The sequence below is a fragment of the Brachypodium distachyon genome, chromosome 4 (assembly GCF_000005505.3).
Source record: "Brachypodium distachyon strain Bd21 chromosome 4, Brachypodium_distachyon_v3.0, whole genome shotgun sequence".
Classification (NCBI taxonomy): domain Eukaryota; kingdom Viridiplantae; phylum Streptophyta; class Magnoliopsida; order Poales; family Poaceae; genus Brachypodium; species Brachypodium distachyon.
This window is the reverse complement of record NC_016134.3, coordinates 31,177,277-31,194,635: the sequence shown is the minus strand read 5'-3', so window position 1 is coordinate 31,194,635 and position 17,359 is coordinate 31,177,277. Positions and strand designations below refer to the sequence as shown.

The 17,359-nt window shown below is 44.5% G+C and overlaps 3 protein-coding genes across 3 annotated transcripts; 2 read left to right on the top strand and 1 right to left on the bottom strand.

The window, feature by feature from the left end:
* Nucleotides 1-4,218: 4,218 nt before the first annotated feature.
* LOC100834354 (probable serine/threonine-protein kinase PBL8) lies at nt 4,219-8,706 on the top strand. Its single transcript, XM_003577812.4, has 6 exons — nt 4,219-4,572; nt 5,517-5,851; nt 6,361-6,496; nt 7,120-7,256; nt 7,359-7,482; nt 7,749-8,706. The coding sequence occupies exons 1-6, from the start codon at nt 4,518-4,520 to the stop codon at nt 8,192-8,194; spliced, it is 1,233 nt and encodes a 410-aa protein (XP_003577860.1). The 5' UTR covers nt 4,219-4,517; the 3' UTR covers nt 8,195-8,706.
* Nucleotides 8,707-8,885: 179 nt separating this feature from the next.
* LOC100827306 (bifunctional bis(5'-adenosyl)-triphosphatase/adenylylsulfatase FHIT) lies at nt 8,886-11,538 on the bottom strand. The gene is made up of 4 exons (XM_024455097.1): nt 11,262-11,538; nt 9,665-9,811; nt 9,308-9,406; nt 8,886-9,230 (listed from the first exon to the last, which is right to left on the bottom strand). Exons 1-4 carry the CDS (start codon nt 11,388-11,390, stop codon nt 9,114-9,116), a joined length of 492 nt encoding a protein of 163 aa, XP_024310865.1. The 5' UTR covers nt 11,391-11,538; the 3' UTR covers nt 8,886-9,113.
* Nucleotides 11,539-11,854: 316 nt separating this feature from the next.
* On the top strand, nt 11,855-15,230 carry LOC100834049. The gene is made up of 4 exons (XM_003577811.4): nt 11,855-13,100; nt 13,785-14,003; nt 14,106-14,197; nt 14,281-15,230. The coding sequence occupies exons 1-4, from the start codon at nt 11,967-11,969 to the stop codon at nt 15,002-15,004; spliced, it is 2,169 nt and encodes a 722-aa protein (XP_003577859.1). The 5' UTR covers nt 11,855-11,966; the 3' UTR covers nt 15,005-15,230.
* Nucleotides 15,231-17,359: the final 2,129 nt, after the last annotated feature.

Sequence of the window (17,359 nt, the reverse complement as noted above, 5' to 3'; positions counted from 1 at the left end):
ATGGTAGCTAACTAAAACTAGAAAGTTGCCAGGTGGCCTGTTTCTGTCCATGGGGTCCGGTTGCCGCACCGAAAGCGATGCTTTACCTGTGAGATCTCCAAATAGTGTGGATTTGAGCAGCAGCTGGGGCTGCCTGCCTGTGCTGGCTCTCTCTTGTGAGAAGCAACTTTTCACTGTGTGCTGGCCATTGGTCTGCAATTTTGCTCCCCAGCAATGTGGTTTGGCTTTTGATTTTGATCTGGACTGTGACATCTGTCTCCAAGTTTTTTTCTTCTTTACCTGACATGATGAGGTGATCTGCTGCAGCTGCGGCGTGACAGTTGTCGCCGCCTGAGCTCGCAATGGACTGGAGTGCTTGCTCTGATTTGGATTTGGAAATCATTTTGCTTCTTCCTGGATTGTTGGACCTACCTATATGCAGTGTAGGTGTGATCTGAAATGTATAGATTTTTAGTGGTTGCACTGAAAGCCTTACTTAGCTTTCGTGCTTGGAAACAGAATGCAAATAAATGGCTGCGAAAGAGGTTGAAAGATCGGTAACAAATCAAGTTCAAATTATCCTGAGGAAGGAAGGAAAGAAGACAAATTTATCCTGCTGAAAAACATTCTAAAAAAATCATCTGATCATTTTGGGAAATACTTGGTTCACATTATGTACTACTTGTTAGCTTTTCTCCAACTTCATTAAACAAAAATAATCCATTTTAATGATTACTTGCATGACGTTTTCATGGCTATTTGCATGTTTCTTTTTCTTCCAACTTCATTAAAAAAAACTTTTTTACTACTCCCACCGTCATGAAATAAGTGACGTGAATTGCATAAGAATCTATACAAATCAATGTCACTTGTTTTTGGACGGAGGGAGTATTTGGATGAGTGTTTTTTCTTCAAACGTCATTAACAAAATTAATCTTTTCATAACTGTCTGCATGAGCCCCCCGCCCCCAAAGGTCCTGGATTAAGATTTGCCTTTGTATTGATAATAATGGAGTGGGGAGCAAAAATAGCAGAAAAATAAAATAAAAGGGAGAGGGTGTCACTATCAGCACGGATGGTGTGGGACAAGCTCAAGATCCATCTGCCGCACATCCCAGAGACAGACACACACTCCCACATGTCAGACGCTCACTCGCATTTGTGTGTTTGATTTCCATTCCAAAAAATGGGGGTCCCTTGCTAAATTAAACAGATCCAATTCTATTATGTTAATTACTCCCCATTTCTACGGGTTCCTCTATCCATATATAACACACGTGCCTTGCACAAAAGATATATAATTATGTCTTTGGCATGGGGAGAGATATTCAAAGAAATTCCGTGGATTTTTTTTTGGAGGATTTGAATGCTTAGGAACTTTCCTTGTGTCGATTTCTCTAATGACTCGGTTGCATTCTATTTTTGAGGAAAAAAATCCAGGCTAGAAGTCCTTTTGTTTCTTCTGTTAATGTGCCAAAATGCTAATTCCTGTAGTTTTTCAATCATATAGAATTCAGTATACATGACATTTCAATGTTCAATATTTATCTTTTTCCGATTTCGTTCTTTTACAAATCTTACGGATCAAAGCGACAGTTGAGGAGACCCCCTGCATGGTATCCTGATCATTGTAAATTGTAATTGAGGGTGGCTTTGCAAAAGTAATCATCGTGGTTGCATGCATGCATTGCTGCGTACCATCTGTAAGTGGCTTAGCTTAGCTTCCGACATGATTGGAGCCAGTAGCCAGCTGCTCTTCAGTTCCTCTGTATTATGCTTTTTCTCTAGCGCCTAGATCATCTGAAATATTTTAGGCTTGATACTAATTTTTAGTGGAAAAGGAGCTATGTGTCTTCGAATTGAATTAAGGATTTCCTAATCTGTTATTATTTGAAGTGTGATCCTCTCTCCGTCCCAAAATAAGCGACGTGCGTGGATTTGTATATTCTCTCTGTCCAGCAAAAGATGTCTCGACTTTGACCAAATTTAAATACATTTATACATCAAGTCATGTTTAGATATATCCAAATTTTGACAAACTTGAAACATATTTTGTTGGACGGACGAAGTAGTTTCTTATGCAAATCCACGTCACTTATTTCAGTACGGAGGGAGTATATATATGAATAGAGAAACCCATATTTAGCTTAGTTTCTCAATGTTAATAGTCAAATCACGACGGATAACAACAACTTCGTGGACAACGCACGCACAAGCGGTGCTTTAGACCCAGTTTAGCTAACTAACCGTCCTCGAGATCCGTAAACTAAAGCATATTTACCATTTCTTAATGAATTACAGATAGATATTCTAGTGGTGAGCACGCAGTCAGCCAGTGGTGAGATATCATCAGCTTTCGTCAATTCCAATGCAGAAAAGAAAAAGAAGAAGATCTTCTTTCCTTTTCCTGGCACATGCAGATACAGTATATATATTAAAATATATACCATATCTCTGCTTTGCTTTTTCGATCCCATATAAATATTTGAAAAAAGAAAGAAAGAAAAAAATGACAGATGCCAGTTGCCACTTGGCTCGCATGCACCCGTGTGATGCATATATGCATATGGATGAACACAAGTAATTTAATTAATTATCTGTCCAGTGATCCTCGTTTTTCTTTTTTGCCTCCATGATGAAGTGAAGAGAAGAGATCAGTGCATGTGTGTGTGCCTAACGGAGATGAATTCAATAAATTTGGAATTATACTCCTATGTTTATGCTTGTAACTAAATTTTACTATTGTGCTTTTCTCGCTCCGATGAATAATTTTTTCAATAAAAGGTACCGCGGCATGTCTTGTTTCTAAATGGATATGTTCGGGTGTGAACGTTTCGGTGAACATGCTTGAGGAAATAGGAGAAAGAAAAACAATGTGATTGTATTTTAAGGGATATTTGTATAATGTTTGAAAGAGATGTGCTTGTTTTTTCTGCAAATTAATTTCTCACGACGGAAACCCGCGGCAAGATCTATCTTTGATAGTGGGATTCTTAAAACAAATGTGTGGTTACATCGTCATGTCTGCTTGAGTCTAGTGAGATCGAATTTGCAATAAAGTCATTTGGATTAATACCATCATCCTGTTAGATTGTACCTCTCCATTCCAAAAATAAAATAAATAGAAGTTTATATTTATTTATTTCTTAATTTAAGAGCCTATTGAGCTCTAGAGGGTGGCCCACCTAGTAGTGCCCCGTACAACACCGGGCGTACGGCTCTTGAGCTACGTACTAAAGGGTGTATTTTTCGATGCGGGTTTAGCGACGCAAGACCAGCGCCGTAACCGTTGCTGCCATGTGGGGGTCGGTGATCCCTCCGAAGGTCAAGGATCCATAAATAGAAGTTTACATTTGTTTTTTCTTAACTTAAGAGCGTTTAGAATCCTAGAGGGTGGAAACATGCTCCCCGTGATATGGTGGGTGACGTACTTAGCCCCATTTGGCGGTGCCCCGTACAACACCGCCCATACAGCTCCTGCGCTACCTCCTAGAAGGTGTATTTTTCGACGCGGCTTTAGCGATGTAAGGCCAATGCCATAACCGTTGCTGCCGTGTGGGGTCGGTGATCCCTCCAAAGGTCAAGGATCCATAAATAGAAGTTTACATTTGTTTTTCCTTAACTTAAGAGCGTTTAGAATCCTAGAGGGTGGAAACATGCTCCCCGAGATGTACGGCAGGTGACGTACTCAGCCCCATCCGGTAGTGCCCCGTACAGCACCGCCCATACAGTTCCTGTGCTGCCTCCTAGAAGGTGTATTTTTTGACGCGGCTTTAGCGATGTAAGGCCAGTGCCGTAACCATTGCTGTTGTGTGGGGTCGTGATCCCTCCATAGGTCAAAGATCCATAAATAGAAGTTTACATTTGTTTTTTCTTAACTTAAGAGCGTTTAAAATCCTAGAGGGTGGGGATAGGATCCCGTGATGTACGGCGGGTGCCGTACTCGGCCCCACCTGGTAGTGCTCCGTACGGCACCGTCCGTATGGCTCCTTATCTGCCTCCTAGAAGGTGTATTTTTCGACGCGACTTTAACGACCTAAGTCCAGTGTCGTAACCGTCGCTGTCGCTTGTGAGCGTGAGTTCAGTGATCCTCCATAGGTCAGAAAAAACACTCTCGGTATTTTCTTCTAAACAAAAAAACATTTTTCATAAAAAAAGTCAACTTACCAAAGTGAAATGCCGGCAAGTAATAATAACTCCTCAAGAAGACCTTGACTCCTTGATGCCAAGAAAAGACCTTCTCACTCTCATCAGACGACGGCCCCAACAGAAAAATCGTCCCTTTCCTTCCTCCCCTCACTTGCCGTCTCCATCTCGCTCACGCGGCTGCCGGCCGCCTTCGCCGCTTGCCTCCGCCTCCGCCTTGCTCTCCTCGCATCGCACGCACGGCTCAGCTCGCTGCCGCTTCGAGGTGCATGGCGCCGGCGCACCGCCGAGGATGAGAGTCTGGGCCTTGACCACCACAACCAGTACCGCCTCTCTTGCATCAACCCGTACTTCTTCAACCAAGGCGACGCCGGCGAGGAGAAGCCGCGGCGATGGGGAACTGCGGCACGCGGGAGGAGAATGCCGTCGTCGCCGCGCACGCGCATGGTATCCATCCGCCTCTGCCCTGCTTCGGTTCCTTCCTTCCTTTGCTTTGCTTGCCGCTTGGAGATTTCCTGGGAATTTCTCGGGTGGATGCTGTTCTTCGCCGGTTCTGGGGGCGGGTGGTCGCCGGGATCTCGGGCGAATTGCGTGGAAATTTGATCTCCGGCGATGAGGCGTTTGTCGAGTTCCTGGGATCTCTTTGTCGGCGCGGAACGGACGGAATCGCACAATCTTTCCTCCTCTGTTCTTCGGATTGGGTGGTTTTGGTAGCGAAATTTAGCTGGATTTTTCCTGGGTCTGCTGTGCGCGGATTATATTTTTTAGTCTGTTCGAAATTTGTGCCTTTTTTTCCTTCGTTTAGTTGAGCAAGGGATTTCGGGATAGCATCTGCATTTACTCAAGTTCCATCCTTTTTTTGGTGGAAGCCTTCGTCTCGACAGGCTCTTATTTTGGAATTTCTTTCCTGGTGATATTTCTAGGCCGCTGATCTGTGATTTGTCCTCCGCTGCACTTGGTGTCCGAGCTGCCCTTCTCCTGTGATTTCTCTTATCCTCTTGATTTCTGCACCAGAAATTCTGCTTGATGGTCTTCATTGGGGAAATCTACAGGCACTTGGCCCAATTGGGGCTGCAATTTCAGTGCTCACTTTTGACTCACTTCAGTTTCCCAGAAAATCTAATCATGATCCTGCAAGTGGAATAAACATAATCTTTTCTTGCTAGTTGCATCGCTTGAGAGCAATTTGAAGCTTTGTTTATGGCATGCAAACCTTGCAGTAGATCTGGTCCCCTGGTCCTGACCTGTTTACCCCTTGCTCCTTTTGTGCTTTTTTACCTTTTGAGTATACAATTTCTTGTAAGCTTTATCTTCATATACTTAATAACAACTTGCACTTACCAGAATTTTTTTTTATCTCGTTCTTGTTGCTGCAAATGCAATGTCTTCAGTTCAGCAGCTCCACTTGCTGCAGCATTCTGCCAAGAACCCTCTTGCAGATAGGAAGCACAACCGCACCTCGTCGGATATAAGTGACCCTTCGACACCTGGCAAAATCGAAGATGTCAAGGACATTTCAATATATAACAATGTGATTGCCTTCACATTGTTTGAGCTTGAAACAATCACAAAGAGCTTTCGTGTGGATTATGTTCTCGGTGAAGGAGGCTTTGGGACTGTTTACAAGGGTTACATAGATGAGAATGTCAGGGTTGGTCTGAAATCGCTGCCTGTTGCCGTCAAGGTGCTCAACAAAGATGGACATCAAGGACACAGAGAATGGCTTGTGAGTCACCTAGTTGTTCAGTATTTTGTCATGATCAATAGTGTTGTGTACATGTGCATCCGTAAATTTTGATCATTATACAAGAATTTTCGTATATCTGTTATGCACGTTCTCCTGTGATGTCTGCAGATTCTACATACATGCATATCCAATTATCCATGCACATGTAGTCACGCTGATGATTCTAGCAAGCATCCTTACCAAAAAAATACTGACCAAATGAAGATTACTTGCAAAATTTATTTTTGGTAAGCCAGAATTGTAGCAAAAACACTTTATGTTTGGTATGCTTATGAAGAAAGAATGGAAAATGCGCATTTGTACCATTAAGCATGCTCATAACAAGCGACATTACGGACCAAAGAGACTTAAATTCATATGTAATTGTAGATGACTGCTAAGACAATGATATCAAACTGTTCTGGAGTTTTTGTGCATATTGCTAACTCACTGTTTTGCTTTTGCTGACAAGTTGTCAATATGCTTACTCTTTTTTTTTTCTTGGTCAGACTGAGGTTAATTTCCTGGGGCAGCTGAGGCATCCAAATCTAGTAAAGTTGATTGGATATTGCTGCGAAGATGAACACAGGCTGCTTGTCTATGAGTTCATGTTTCGTGGAAGTCTAGAGAACCACTTATTCCGAAGTAATGCTTATGCTACTTTGCAACTTCTGTGGCACCGTATTTCAACATATTCTATCCTCTCACTTCTCTCTAATACCTTGGTACTGATATAATGCCATGAGCTAATCACAAACTGGTCAACAGAATATGTTGTTTTTCAATTAAGCACTCTTGGTGCAAACTAACCTTTTTAATCTGGCATCTCTGTTTTTTAGTTAAGCACTCTTGTTTTTGAATTAAGTGCTCTTGGTCAATAGGATAGCTGTGTTATTTCTCTCTGCTGAGATCTAAAATAGATTCACTTGGCATCTCCTATCAACTTCCAACTTGTTGCAAATGCTTACTAGTAGAATCAATTCAGGCAGCATTCAGTTCAATTTTTAAAAAATAGGTCCTGAGAAAGATCATGCCAGGTTATCCTGTGAACAGGTTATTTCAACATGTAACTGCTATTGCTTTCCTATTATGTAGTAGTTTATTATCCAGTGAACAAGCAATAACATGCTAGACTGCAAATGCTTACGTTGTCCTTCTATTATGTAGTCTAATATTCAACCACACTCTGTTGTTTATGAGTTAGAGTAAAGATACATCTGAGAGGAAATAAGTTTTGCTGACACAATCTCTCATTTTCCTCCCCTCAGAAACAGCTACCTCATTACCCTGGGCTACTAGGATGTCGATCGCACTGGGAGCTGCCAAAGGGTTGGCTTGTCTCCACAATGCTGAAAGGCCTGTTATCTACAGAGATTTCAAGACCTCGAATATTCTGCTGGACTCTGTTGAGTGTTCATTACTTATCCATCTGTTTTTTGCTTCTCAGTTCTATCCATATCCACTGAAAATACGTATATGTTTGAGATAATGACATTTATATTTGCAGGATTACACTGCTAAACTATCTGACTTTGGCCTGGCAAAAGCTGGCCCAGAAGGTGATCAGACTCATGTATCAACTCGGGTGATGGGAACATATGGTTATGCTGCCCCTGAATATGTGATGACCGGTACTGTCCTCGTTTTGTTAATTTCCTTTGGTCACTAACTTCCTTACAAGGTACCAGTAAAATATTTGGACATGAAATTCTTAACATCATATTGACATATTGTCCAGTCCAAAAGCATTATTCTGCTGCATGAAACGATATCACATATGTACCATTTGCTCATTATGTTAATATTACTTCCTAGCAAAATGTGAACAAACCATGTGTGATATTTATTTCTCTTTGAGAATTTGAGAATTGTCCTCATGTTTATACCTCACGAGCAGGTCACTTGACTGCTAGAAGTGATGTCTACAGCTTTGGTGTTGTCCTTCTCGAGCTACTAACAGGGCGCAAGTCCATCGACAAGTCACGGTCCAGCAGGGAGCACAGCCTGGTTGACTGGGCCTGCCCCAAGCTGAATGACAAGAGGAGGCTTCTCCAAATCATTGACCCAAGACTGGAGGGACAGTATTCAGTTAGAGCCGCTCACAAAGCCTGCAGCCTGGCATACTACTGCTTGAGCCAAAACCCCAAGGCAAGGCCTCTGATGAGCGACGTCGTCGAGACCCTTGAGCCATTGCAGTTACAGGGCAGCGATGTCCAGTCTACCCATGCTGGCGGCCTCCCTGACTACAGAATTCACCGTAGGCTAACGGGGAACAGCGTTCACTGCAGGCCCATCCCGAACCCAAAATGCTCCCCTGCTGTCCCAGCGTGCAGGGTGCGGTGAGCAAGAGCCTGATGTTTCAGCTGCTGCCTGGAGATGAAATAGGTTCAGTTGTAAATTGCAGGCCTGGACAACCGTGGATGGCGCTTTCTTGCGTGCATGTGTGCGCTTGTGTGTCCTGCGTGTTTGTTTCTTGTTCTTCTTCCTTTTTTGCTCGGTTTTCTGGTTTGTAAATTTGATCTGCGTGCTGCTGCTGCTGCTGCTTTAAGGCCCTCTAGTTTTCTTGCTGTGGTCTTATGTGGTCCTAGACAGAGTGAGTCCTGCCAAAAAACCAGCAGGTTTAACCCTAGAAATGAAAAATGCTGAACTCTTATGTTGATATGCTGAGATGGAAGTGTCGTGACATCGCTGAAGCTCCATCCAGGAAGGGAATTATCAGTATGAAAATTGCTTCAAATGTCTTCTGTTGTTTTACATTATTTATGGGTTGTTGCACCACCTCTTGGATTCGTTGAGCTGTAACCTTCTGATGTTACTGGGGGAATATTAAGTGGAAATGCATCATCTTTTTGAAATTTTGGAAATACCATTTAAATCAACATAGTTATAAGGAATAGGGCAACATTTAAACTTCAAATACAATTTATTTTGTTTTTCGTGATTGATTTTATTTTAGCACCTTAATCATTATGTTCCAAGTATATATCACATCTTCACTTTCCAAGAAGATGATCGTTGGAGAAACAAGAATACGGATATTTCCAACCGGCATGGAATATATATACAAGGATAAATAAACAGCACGATGTGTTCTTCCAACAAACAACAACTCTTCCAAATCCCAAGTATACTAATGCACACCACCAGGCCCATAGAAACCAATAGCTCCATAGGTACCATGCAAGGCAAGCAATTTTACAAGGCTTTTTTTCTGGGAAAGCAGCAGGTTGAAATTACAGTTCATTTTAGAGAATGCATCTATCTAGGAGAAAAGACCGCGGTACTCGGTGGCCTCATGAGCCATTTCTTCCATGCTTCTATCTTTTCTCTCGATGTCCAGGTCAAGCTTCTCCTTCATTTCTTTCTCTTTTGCATCGATCTGTTCAGAATAAAACAGTAACTTTTATCTGAGAGGAAAAACACCGTGATCAATGGATGCCAATAGACCACACATACTGCATTGTATATTTCATCGTTGTTCTCGAAATCTCCTTTCTTCCTCGGGAGGATGTGGATGTGAACATGAGGAACCGTTTGGCCAGATTCAGGACCATCCTGTAATACAAATAGTTATCAATCATGAATTGCTTCTTTTTCCTCCGTATATTAAATTAGCAGAAGCAGAGTAAAATACCAAACAATAGCTAACAAACTTTGCATCATCATCATATGGCAGCATAAATGCAAGTATGTAACTTATTAGCCAATTCTATTTGTTCTGTAATCCGATAGCAAAACCAACATGGTATATCCCTTGAAGTTGTATGAATCAACTATATAAAATTTGGAAGCGTGAGTTGTCCATTAATTTACCTGAATCGTGAATGTGAGGGAAGAAGCTTTGTGGTACTGCTCGAGTTGCGCACCAACTTCCTTTGCAGTTAACCATATATCACAAGTCTCATCAGAACTTAGGTCTGCAAATCGTTTCACTTCACGCTTTGGGCACACAAGGACATGTATGTATTGTCAAGGAAAAATGAAGCATATGATATATAAAAAATGTGCTCGCAACATATGGAAGTTCAAACCAAAACAGGACTTTACACTGCAAATTAAATGACAGGACAGAAAAGGCAATGATACACTACCTCAAGTAAAAGTTATATACCATAGGTAGATAAATCATATGAATAGGTTGGCATTGGAACTGGTTGGTGCATAAGACTCGACAAAATTCTGATGAAAGATAAATTGATTGTGATGACATGATATCAGGTATGTTTTTTTAAACCCAAATTGAGGGATTAATCAAGTTTCAACTATTTTTATGAATCATTATACATGAATGCCAAGCTCTAGCATAATGTTTCAAGTGTCTGGATTTGATTTACATATCAGCACAAAAGCCTAGGAAAACAATATGTACAGCATATCTTTCATTGTGCAAAGTCTTAAACCTTTCTTTTATACTGGTAGTGTTTGGACTGTCATCATGAGTTTTATTAAAGCATAAACAAGCAAGTTATCAATAGTCTGACCGAACCAGAAGACCCAGCCCCCACATGCCATTAGCATTATCATTAACTGAATCTCAGAGATGGGTTTCCCAAAACACAGGATATGACCTGCAGAGTAAGATTGCCACTGGTAAATATAGAAAGGCGGCCAGAAATAAAAAGATGGAAATCGAATATCACAAATAGCTGCTATACAAGAGATGTGACTATACGGCACACAAATCTAACCGAACATGTCATTTTTAGTAGGACCTCCAAATTTCAAAAGCTGCATGAATGGCAAGCCAGTAAGCTACAAAATAGTACTCCGCCATTCATGGACATGCTGCTTTGTAAATAAGAGTTAAATACGTTTGAATGGAAATATGGGATTGAATCTGCAATTGTCCAAACAGATAATTTAAATGCTAGCTTATATGTGGAAGTGTAAGACCTACATAGCAAGGTGCAAGTGGCAAACTAAGAACTACTCCACATAAGAAGGCATGCATTACATGATCCTGAGTCCTGAGATCAAGGTTTGGGGACCCAGTACTGATCAAGGCAAGCCCACTCCGGTTCAACGGCCTTTTTTCCCTGCTTTTTCGTGCCAAGTGAAACGAAATAGGCTCGATTGCTCGCGGAGTACTTGTTAAAAATTCTGGATTTGAAAAGGGGAGCAATGTGCCCAAAAACACAAAACTAAGCATGCGTGCTCTTGAGCTAAACTAAGTAGGGATCCACTAACAGTCAACTCAAGGTCAAGCGTGTTCGATATTTACAGTGACCTCAGAAGTGATCTTCTTATCCTTTTTATCAGTTCAACCGCGACGGCAAGGGCCAGCAGTGCGTAATCTCCGGCACAATAAATTGACACGCGATTCCTTCCTCGAAACACACCGTGACAGTCTGACTAAGATGGTGGTTGGCAAGCAAGCAAGTAAGAGTAGCGAAGCGTGGATAGACTGACTACCAGGGAGGACGGGGCGGAGGTTGACCATGGCGTAGGAGAGCGCCGTGGCGTGGAAGACCCCCCCGGCCTCGATCATGTACGGCCCGAACTTGTACTGCGCCGCCGCCCGATCCCCCTCCCCCTCCATTCCAGAGGCCAGCGAGCGGTGGCGGTGGCGGGAGCCGGGGATCTGTGAACGAGGAAGCGCAGGACGACCGACCAGGGCAGTGCGATCGCCGCCGCCGGGCGCCGTTGTCGGAGAAGAAGAAGAAGAAGGAACCAAAAGGGGACGAGAAATGGCATGAGAGTATCAAAACGGGCCTCTTTCCAGGCCCACCAGGGCCCATACTCCAGGCCAAGCCCAGGAAGCTCCTACCAACCGCCACCCGTGAACTCTCACTGACTACCGGGCCCACTTCCCCTAAAAAAAACTACCGAGCCCACTAACTGACACCCCGCTCCTGACACGGGGGCTGAATCAAGGCAGCACCAACCGCCACCCGTGAACTGCCACTGACTACTGGTCCCACTAACTGACAACTGGCCCCACCATCTGACACAGAGGCTGGCCGTTTGAAATTTGAACTCCCGTGCCTCACTGAAGAACCACTACACTCCAACGTCTCTCTCCCCCCTCTTCCTCAAATCCCTCCCTTCCCCCAAATCTCGCTTCCCCAAATCCGAGCTCTCGCTCTCTCTTCTCGGCTTGACCGGCGGGGGAGGGATGGCGACGGTGACGCCGGGGGTGCTGCTGCGGCTGCTGCAGGCGATGCACACGGAGGAGCGGGTGGCGGGGGAGCACCGGTCGCCGGCGCTGCAGGTGACGGCGGTCGTCCCGGCCCTGACGGCGTCCACGGCCGACTCGCTGCTCTCCTGCCCGGCCAACGGCTTCCTCCTGCAGCTCTCCGACGGGCTCCACTCCACCTACGTGCAGCCGTCGCCCGCCGACGCCGACGCGCTTCTCGCCGACAGACCGCACGTCGTCGGCAGCCTCGTCCACGTCGACCGCCTCCGCTTCGCCCGACCCGTGCCCCGCGCCGTCGGGCTCCGCCCTGTCCCGTCCTCCCGCGCCGCCGTCCCCTGCGTCGGCACCCCCGAGCCCCTCGTCGTCCGCCCCGCCTCCTGCGCCCGCGGGTACCTCATCCAGCCCGCCGGCTCCCCCTCCGACTCCGCGCCGCCGCTCTTGCCCTCCGGCTCCGGTTCATCCGGCGATACCGCGGATTCTGCTGCTGCCGCCGCCAGAAGGACGGTGCTCGCGCCGAGGAACGTCTCGCTCCCCGACGCCGCCGGGCCAGCAGGCGGGTGCACAGCCGTGAAGCGGCGGTTCTCGTCCCCGGCGCCGGCGAAGCAACGGGATCCGTCGCCTGCAGGCAAAGGTGCGTCACGGGCGGCGTCGCCCTCGGTAAAAGCCGCCTCCAGAGCTGCCTCCCCCGCAGTAAGGGGCACGTCGAGGGCGTCCTCGCCGGCGCCGTCGAAATGGGTGGTGCCCAGCCTCGTCGCGGCCCAGGAGGAGAACCGCAGGGCGGCCAAGGAGCCGGCGATTGTCGTGCCGTCGAGGTACAGGCAGCCTTCGCCGGCAGGAGGGAGGAGGGGAGCGGCGTCGCCGGCAGGCGGCGGGAGGCGGGGATCCCTGTCGCCCAGCTCCCGGCGGCTCTCGGGAGAAGGGGGAAGCAAGAAGAAGGTCGGGGTCTTGGTGGCTGGCATCTCGAAGATGACGGATTTGTCGAGCGGGTCGGCCATGAAGCCGGGGAGGAAGAGCTGGGACGAGTCGGCCATGGCTCTTGCAGCTGCCGCGGCAGGAGGCTCGGTGATGAAGTCCCGGGGCAAGTTGGGCAGGGATAGTATTCTGAGTTCTCAGGTAAGGAACAAGTTCACTGTTAATTGTGTTGCAATTGGAAATTTGGGATCATGGCAATGGGCTTGCTTGGCAGTAGTAGTAGACTAGTAGACTACTAGTATATTTTAACTTTTTAAGTAGTGGCTTTGTGCATCGATGTGGCTTTTCCCCTTTTCAAAAAAGAGTATATTTTCAGTAGATTGGCATTAGAGTAGTGAATGCTAAATTAAAATCTTTGTTATGCATTAGACTATTTCCATCAAGTCAATCCACAGTATACTCCGGTTATTAGTTCTGTATCAGGCAAGCATATTTTCATATGCATGTAGATTTACTTTGAAAGTATCATAACTGAGAGTGCTTGTATTTGCTATAGGATAAACAAATACTAGTGATGTCCTGATGCATTTTTCGGTTTATTTTTCCACATTACTTTCAAAGTTTCAATATATGTAAGAGTACCAAGAGCATTTGTCATATCTAGTCAAGTGTATTGCTGCTATGCCCAACATCATTACAATCCCGTGGTGATTTCCTTCAATCGATTTTGTATTCAAAAAGAATTGAGAGAAACATTTCGTCCGTGTAGATAGCATATCCATATGCTTGTCTGTTTGAGCAGCAATGACATTTTGTTTACTATCTTTGTGTTGTGAAGTCGTGCACCTGCCCAATAACACAGCTTGCCTCTTTCTGTAACTCCAGGAAGCAATGTCATGGAGGCTAAGTGATGCTACAACAGAACTATCCAGTAATGTTGATTCATCTGTTGATGAGAGGCCAAAGCCACGAAAGAGGATGGATTCTGCTGCAGTGAAGACTAAAACAACCATTGTTCCGAAAATCATGCTTCATGATCCTAAATGGACTGATGGCAGCATTCCATTGGGTTCTGTTTCAGATAAACTTTCAAAGATTGGAAAGGTATGCAGTGTTGTTTCCTTTTGCTAACAAGATCCATTCAATTCCCTCTAAGAAAAGCAAAACAATTCAATGAACCTTCTAATGCCCCATTTATTTTTGCAGGAAGCTACTGAAAGGAGAGATGCGGCAGCAACTGCTGCAGCTGACGCTCTGCAGGAGGCATTGATCACTGAATCAGTTATCAGGAACCTAAGGTAACTGACAGTCAAACCGAAGCCTTTGTAAGTCAGTACAGTGGTAGTGGTTGTAACATTGTGTCAATTTTTTTTATCTGCAGCAAGTTTTCTGAACTTTGTTCATCGTCGAAAACCTCCAATCCATTCCCAACAGTGGACCTATTCCTTGCTGTCTACGAAGACACTCTCAGGTGGAAGAAAATCGCTGAGTCTATGGCGGGCAACGGAGCAGATGAAGCTGCATTCTTGGAAAAATCAGCTACCCAATGGGTTGAAGCAGCATTAGCAACTGATCTGGAGGTCCTCAAGCTAATCAACAGTGCCACTGGACCCACCTGCCAGAAGAAGAGCACCGAGAAGCCCAAGACTCCTGCAGTGGAACCACCAAGAACAGCAAGTCTTTCAATGAGGCAACCACTTGGAGGAGGAGCTTCTGCCAAGGTCCTGTCCAGGGCCTCACCTCTCCCTGCCAACGCATGGAACAAGACTCCGGGATTGATCGAAACAATTGAGCTCGTCGATGCCTTGTCGCGCGATATGCAAGCCTGGTTCTTGAGGTTTGTGGATGACGCCATCGACATGGGCTTCCACCTATTTGAAGACCAGAACAGCATTGCAACAAGAGGGAAGCATAGTGGCCACATCACCATGGTCCTCTCGAATTTCAAGAAGATCAGCGACTGGCTTGACAGAGTCGGGAAGATCGCCGAGGACGTGGCGACCAAGGAAAACGTCGAGCAGCTCAAGCGCAAGATCTACCAGTTCATCATCAGCCACATGGGTTCTGCATTTGAGAGCTCCGTTTCGGTTTCAACAAAGTGTTAAAAAGGGGGGAATGCTTCAAGCTCTGAAGATTCTCTGTCCAATTGTGACAGTGGTATAGGTCGATTTTAAAATTTATGAGTTTGGTTTTCTTTGTGAATAAGCTGATTAGTCCAACTGTGTCCTTCAAATGCTCGATCTGTGTTTGCTTCAGTTATGAATGGAACCAAAGACCCTGTCCAATTGCATGCTTTCGTTTGCAATGTTTTATACTATTTGTTTTTTAAAATCGTATTTGGCCCTTACTGCTACTTGTTTCTTTCTCTTTTCTTTTTGTGGATATGCTGCTGCTTGTTTCCTAAATATCACTATGTTTTGATGACCCTAGTAATTCTGGATGAAACATTGGCAGAGACAGAGTACATGTTGACTGGTACTGGTACTTCAGAATAGGGCTGCAATCCGATCCCGCTTCTAAGTCAATTTCGAAATTCATAAGTCAAATGTAAACATCATATTTGACTTGTGGGTTTGGAGATTGACTTAGAAACAGGATCCCTACTTCGGGTTTAGCCTTTAGGAAAAGTATGGTGAAATGGAAAGGATGTAGTTGTGTTCCTTCTCAAAGAGAACTTTACACACAAGGATCATGAATGTCTGTTCTTCTAGGGTATGTATATATAACGCATAATGCTCAGTGCTTAGTATGGTTGAGCCAGAGTGGATAGAGGCAATTGTCTGCTGCTCCATTTGGTCAAAGATTTGTCTTAACGAAATCATGCGTCTTATATGAAGGAATGGAGGGAGTATACCCAAATCGGGTGAAATTGTACTCTACTTCTATATTGGAGACCGCGTAAAACTTCCAGAACAACATGTATTTACGAACAAAAGTCGATGGTAATCAATGCTGTTAGATTTTGCATTCTGATGTGGTGTCATTCGATCCATCCATACGTCTTTTGTGTCTGTACCTTACCTTAGATCCCTGCTTAATTTGTAGTCTCTGATTATTGTGTGAGAACATCCACCATCTCTCACTCGGCTGAATTCTGCTGGACCTCCATGACCTCCATGGCACCCACCGCGTGCGCCGCATTCGCATCAGACGGACAGGTCAGAATTGATGAACGGACGCGATAAAAAATGCAAGACGCTCGGGCGTAGAAAAACAACTCTCATAAAATTTATCATCTCCACGGGCTGTCTGTTTTAACCGGGTTAGGTTGTGTTTTCGCCCTTGCCACCTTCGTGCTTCATCTAGTTTTTGACATGATACTCCGCACGCGTAAGTGCATCCAAATTGGAGTACTAAGGAGTAGCTTCTGATATAATCGGAGGAAAATGGACGGTTCATAATTAATGGACACCACGTAAAGTTTACAAATACTAGCGGCAAAGCTCAAGCATAATTAAAGAGAGGGCTATGGCTTGTTTCTATTATACTCCACTTTAATCACCTATTAGACCAAATAAAAAATATTTCCAAGGAACGAATAAAGTTAAACAAAAACCAGCCAACAAAGAACCCCAATAAAGCCATAAGCTACATCAAGATTCCCAAACTCTTTTCAGGTGCTGGAATTTTCTCCAATCCTTTCTTTCCAGAAGCGTCATTGCTACTCCGCCATATCAGTCGTTGTTCCCATCGCTGCCACTTCCCACGTTTCCTTGGGCGTAATTGTTTGCGTGGACGCAAGCAATGCCAGGCTGAAGTGGGTTCACCGGCAAAACAGGCAACTCTATAATGTTCCGGCCCCAAGATGACGCGAGCATATCGTGGCTGCAGAGAGGATGAGGGAGGGGGTACAATAAAAAAGATCCCACGACAATTAATTCGGACCCGCAGTTTCTAGACCAATCTTATTCTTACTCTCGATGATGAAGATGTTATTGATTGCGAAACCCATGTTACCTGATTTACAAAGTGAAATGGAAAAAATTCACGTAAGACCAAACTGTTATACAATACTTACCTTATATAACACCATGGGATTATTTAGCTACTACGTTTATAGGATGAGGAACAATAACTGTGGATGCACAAGAATTTTTAGAAAATATTCACATATCCAAATTGGCAGCTATATATCGGAGTAATGATGTTAGAGTATGAGCCGTAGAGCTCCTCACTTGTTATACCTTGTGCCTTTTATGCCGGATCTGGGAACACGAACTCCTTTGTTTCTATATTTTTAGAGGGAAAGATAATTAATATATGACCTATTTGAAGCCGCTGCTACCAGTTCACGTACGATACACAATAACTACGTGTATAAACACATGACAGCACACAAGTGCCTACTCCATCTGTTCGAAGCTTTGTCTAAAATAAATTTAATACGCCCTACTTTATTACAAAACACAGAGAGTACATCGAAAACCGGATGAATTTTTCAATAACGGTATTTACAAACA

Excerpts from the sequence above, each read along its gene's own strand:
- LOC100827306 (XM_024455097.1), bottom strand. The coding sequence starts at position 11,390 with ATGGAGGGGGAGGGGGATCGGGCGGCGGCGCAGTACAAGTTCGGGCCG. Across the intron at positions 9,407-9,664 it reads CCCTCACATTCACGATTCAG|GATGGTCCTGAATCTGGCCA; the intron begins GTAAATTAATGG and ends TTTGTATTACAG. Across the intron at positions 9,231-9,307 it reads ACGATGAAATATACAATGCA|ATCGATGCAAAAGAGAAAGA; the intron begins GTATGTGTGGTC and ends TATTCTGAACAG.
- LOC100834049 (XM_003577811.4), top strand. The coding sequence starts at position 11,967 with ATGGCGACGGTGACGCCGGGGGTGCTGCTGCGGCTGCTGCAGGCGATG. Across the intron at positions 14,004-14,105 it reads AACTTTCAAAGATTGGAAAG|GAAGCTACTGAAAGGAGAGA; the intron begins GTATGCAGTGTT and ends TTATTTTTGCAG. Across the intron at positions 14,198-14,280 it reads TCAGTTATCAGGAACCTAAG|CAAGTTTTCTGAACTTTGTT; the intron begins GTAACTGACAGT and ends TTTTATCTGCAG.
- LOC100834354 (XM_003577812.4), top strand. The coding sequence starts at position 4,518 with ATGGGGAACTGCGGCACGCGGGAGGAGAATGCCGTCGTCGCCGCGCAC. Across the intron at positions 4,573-5,516 it reads CGTCGCCGCGCACGCGCATG|TTCAGCAGCTCCACTTGCTG; the intron begins GTATCCATCCGC and ends CAATGTCTTCAG. Across the intron at positions 7,483-7,748 it reads CCCTGAATATGTGATGACCG|GTCACTTGACTGCTAGAAGT; the intron begins GTACTGTCCTCG and ends CCTCACGAGCAG.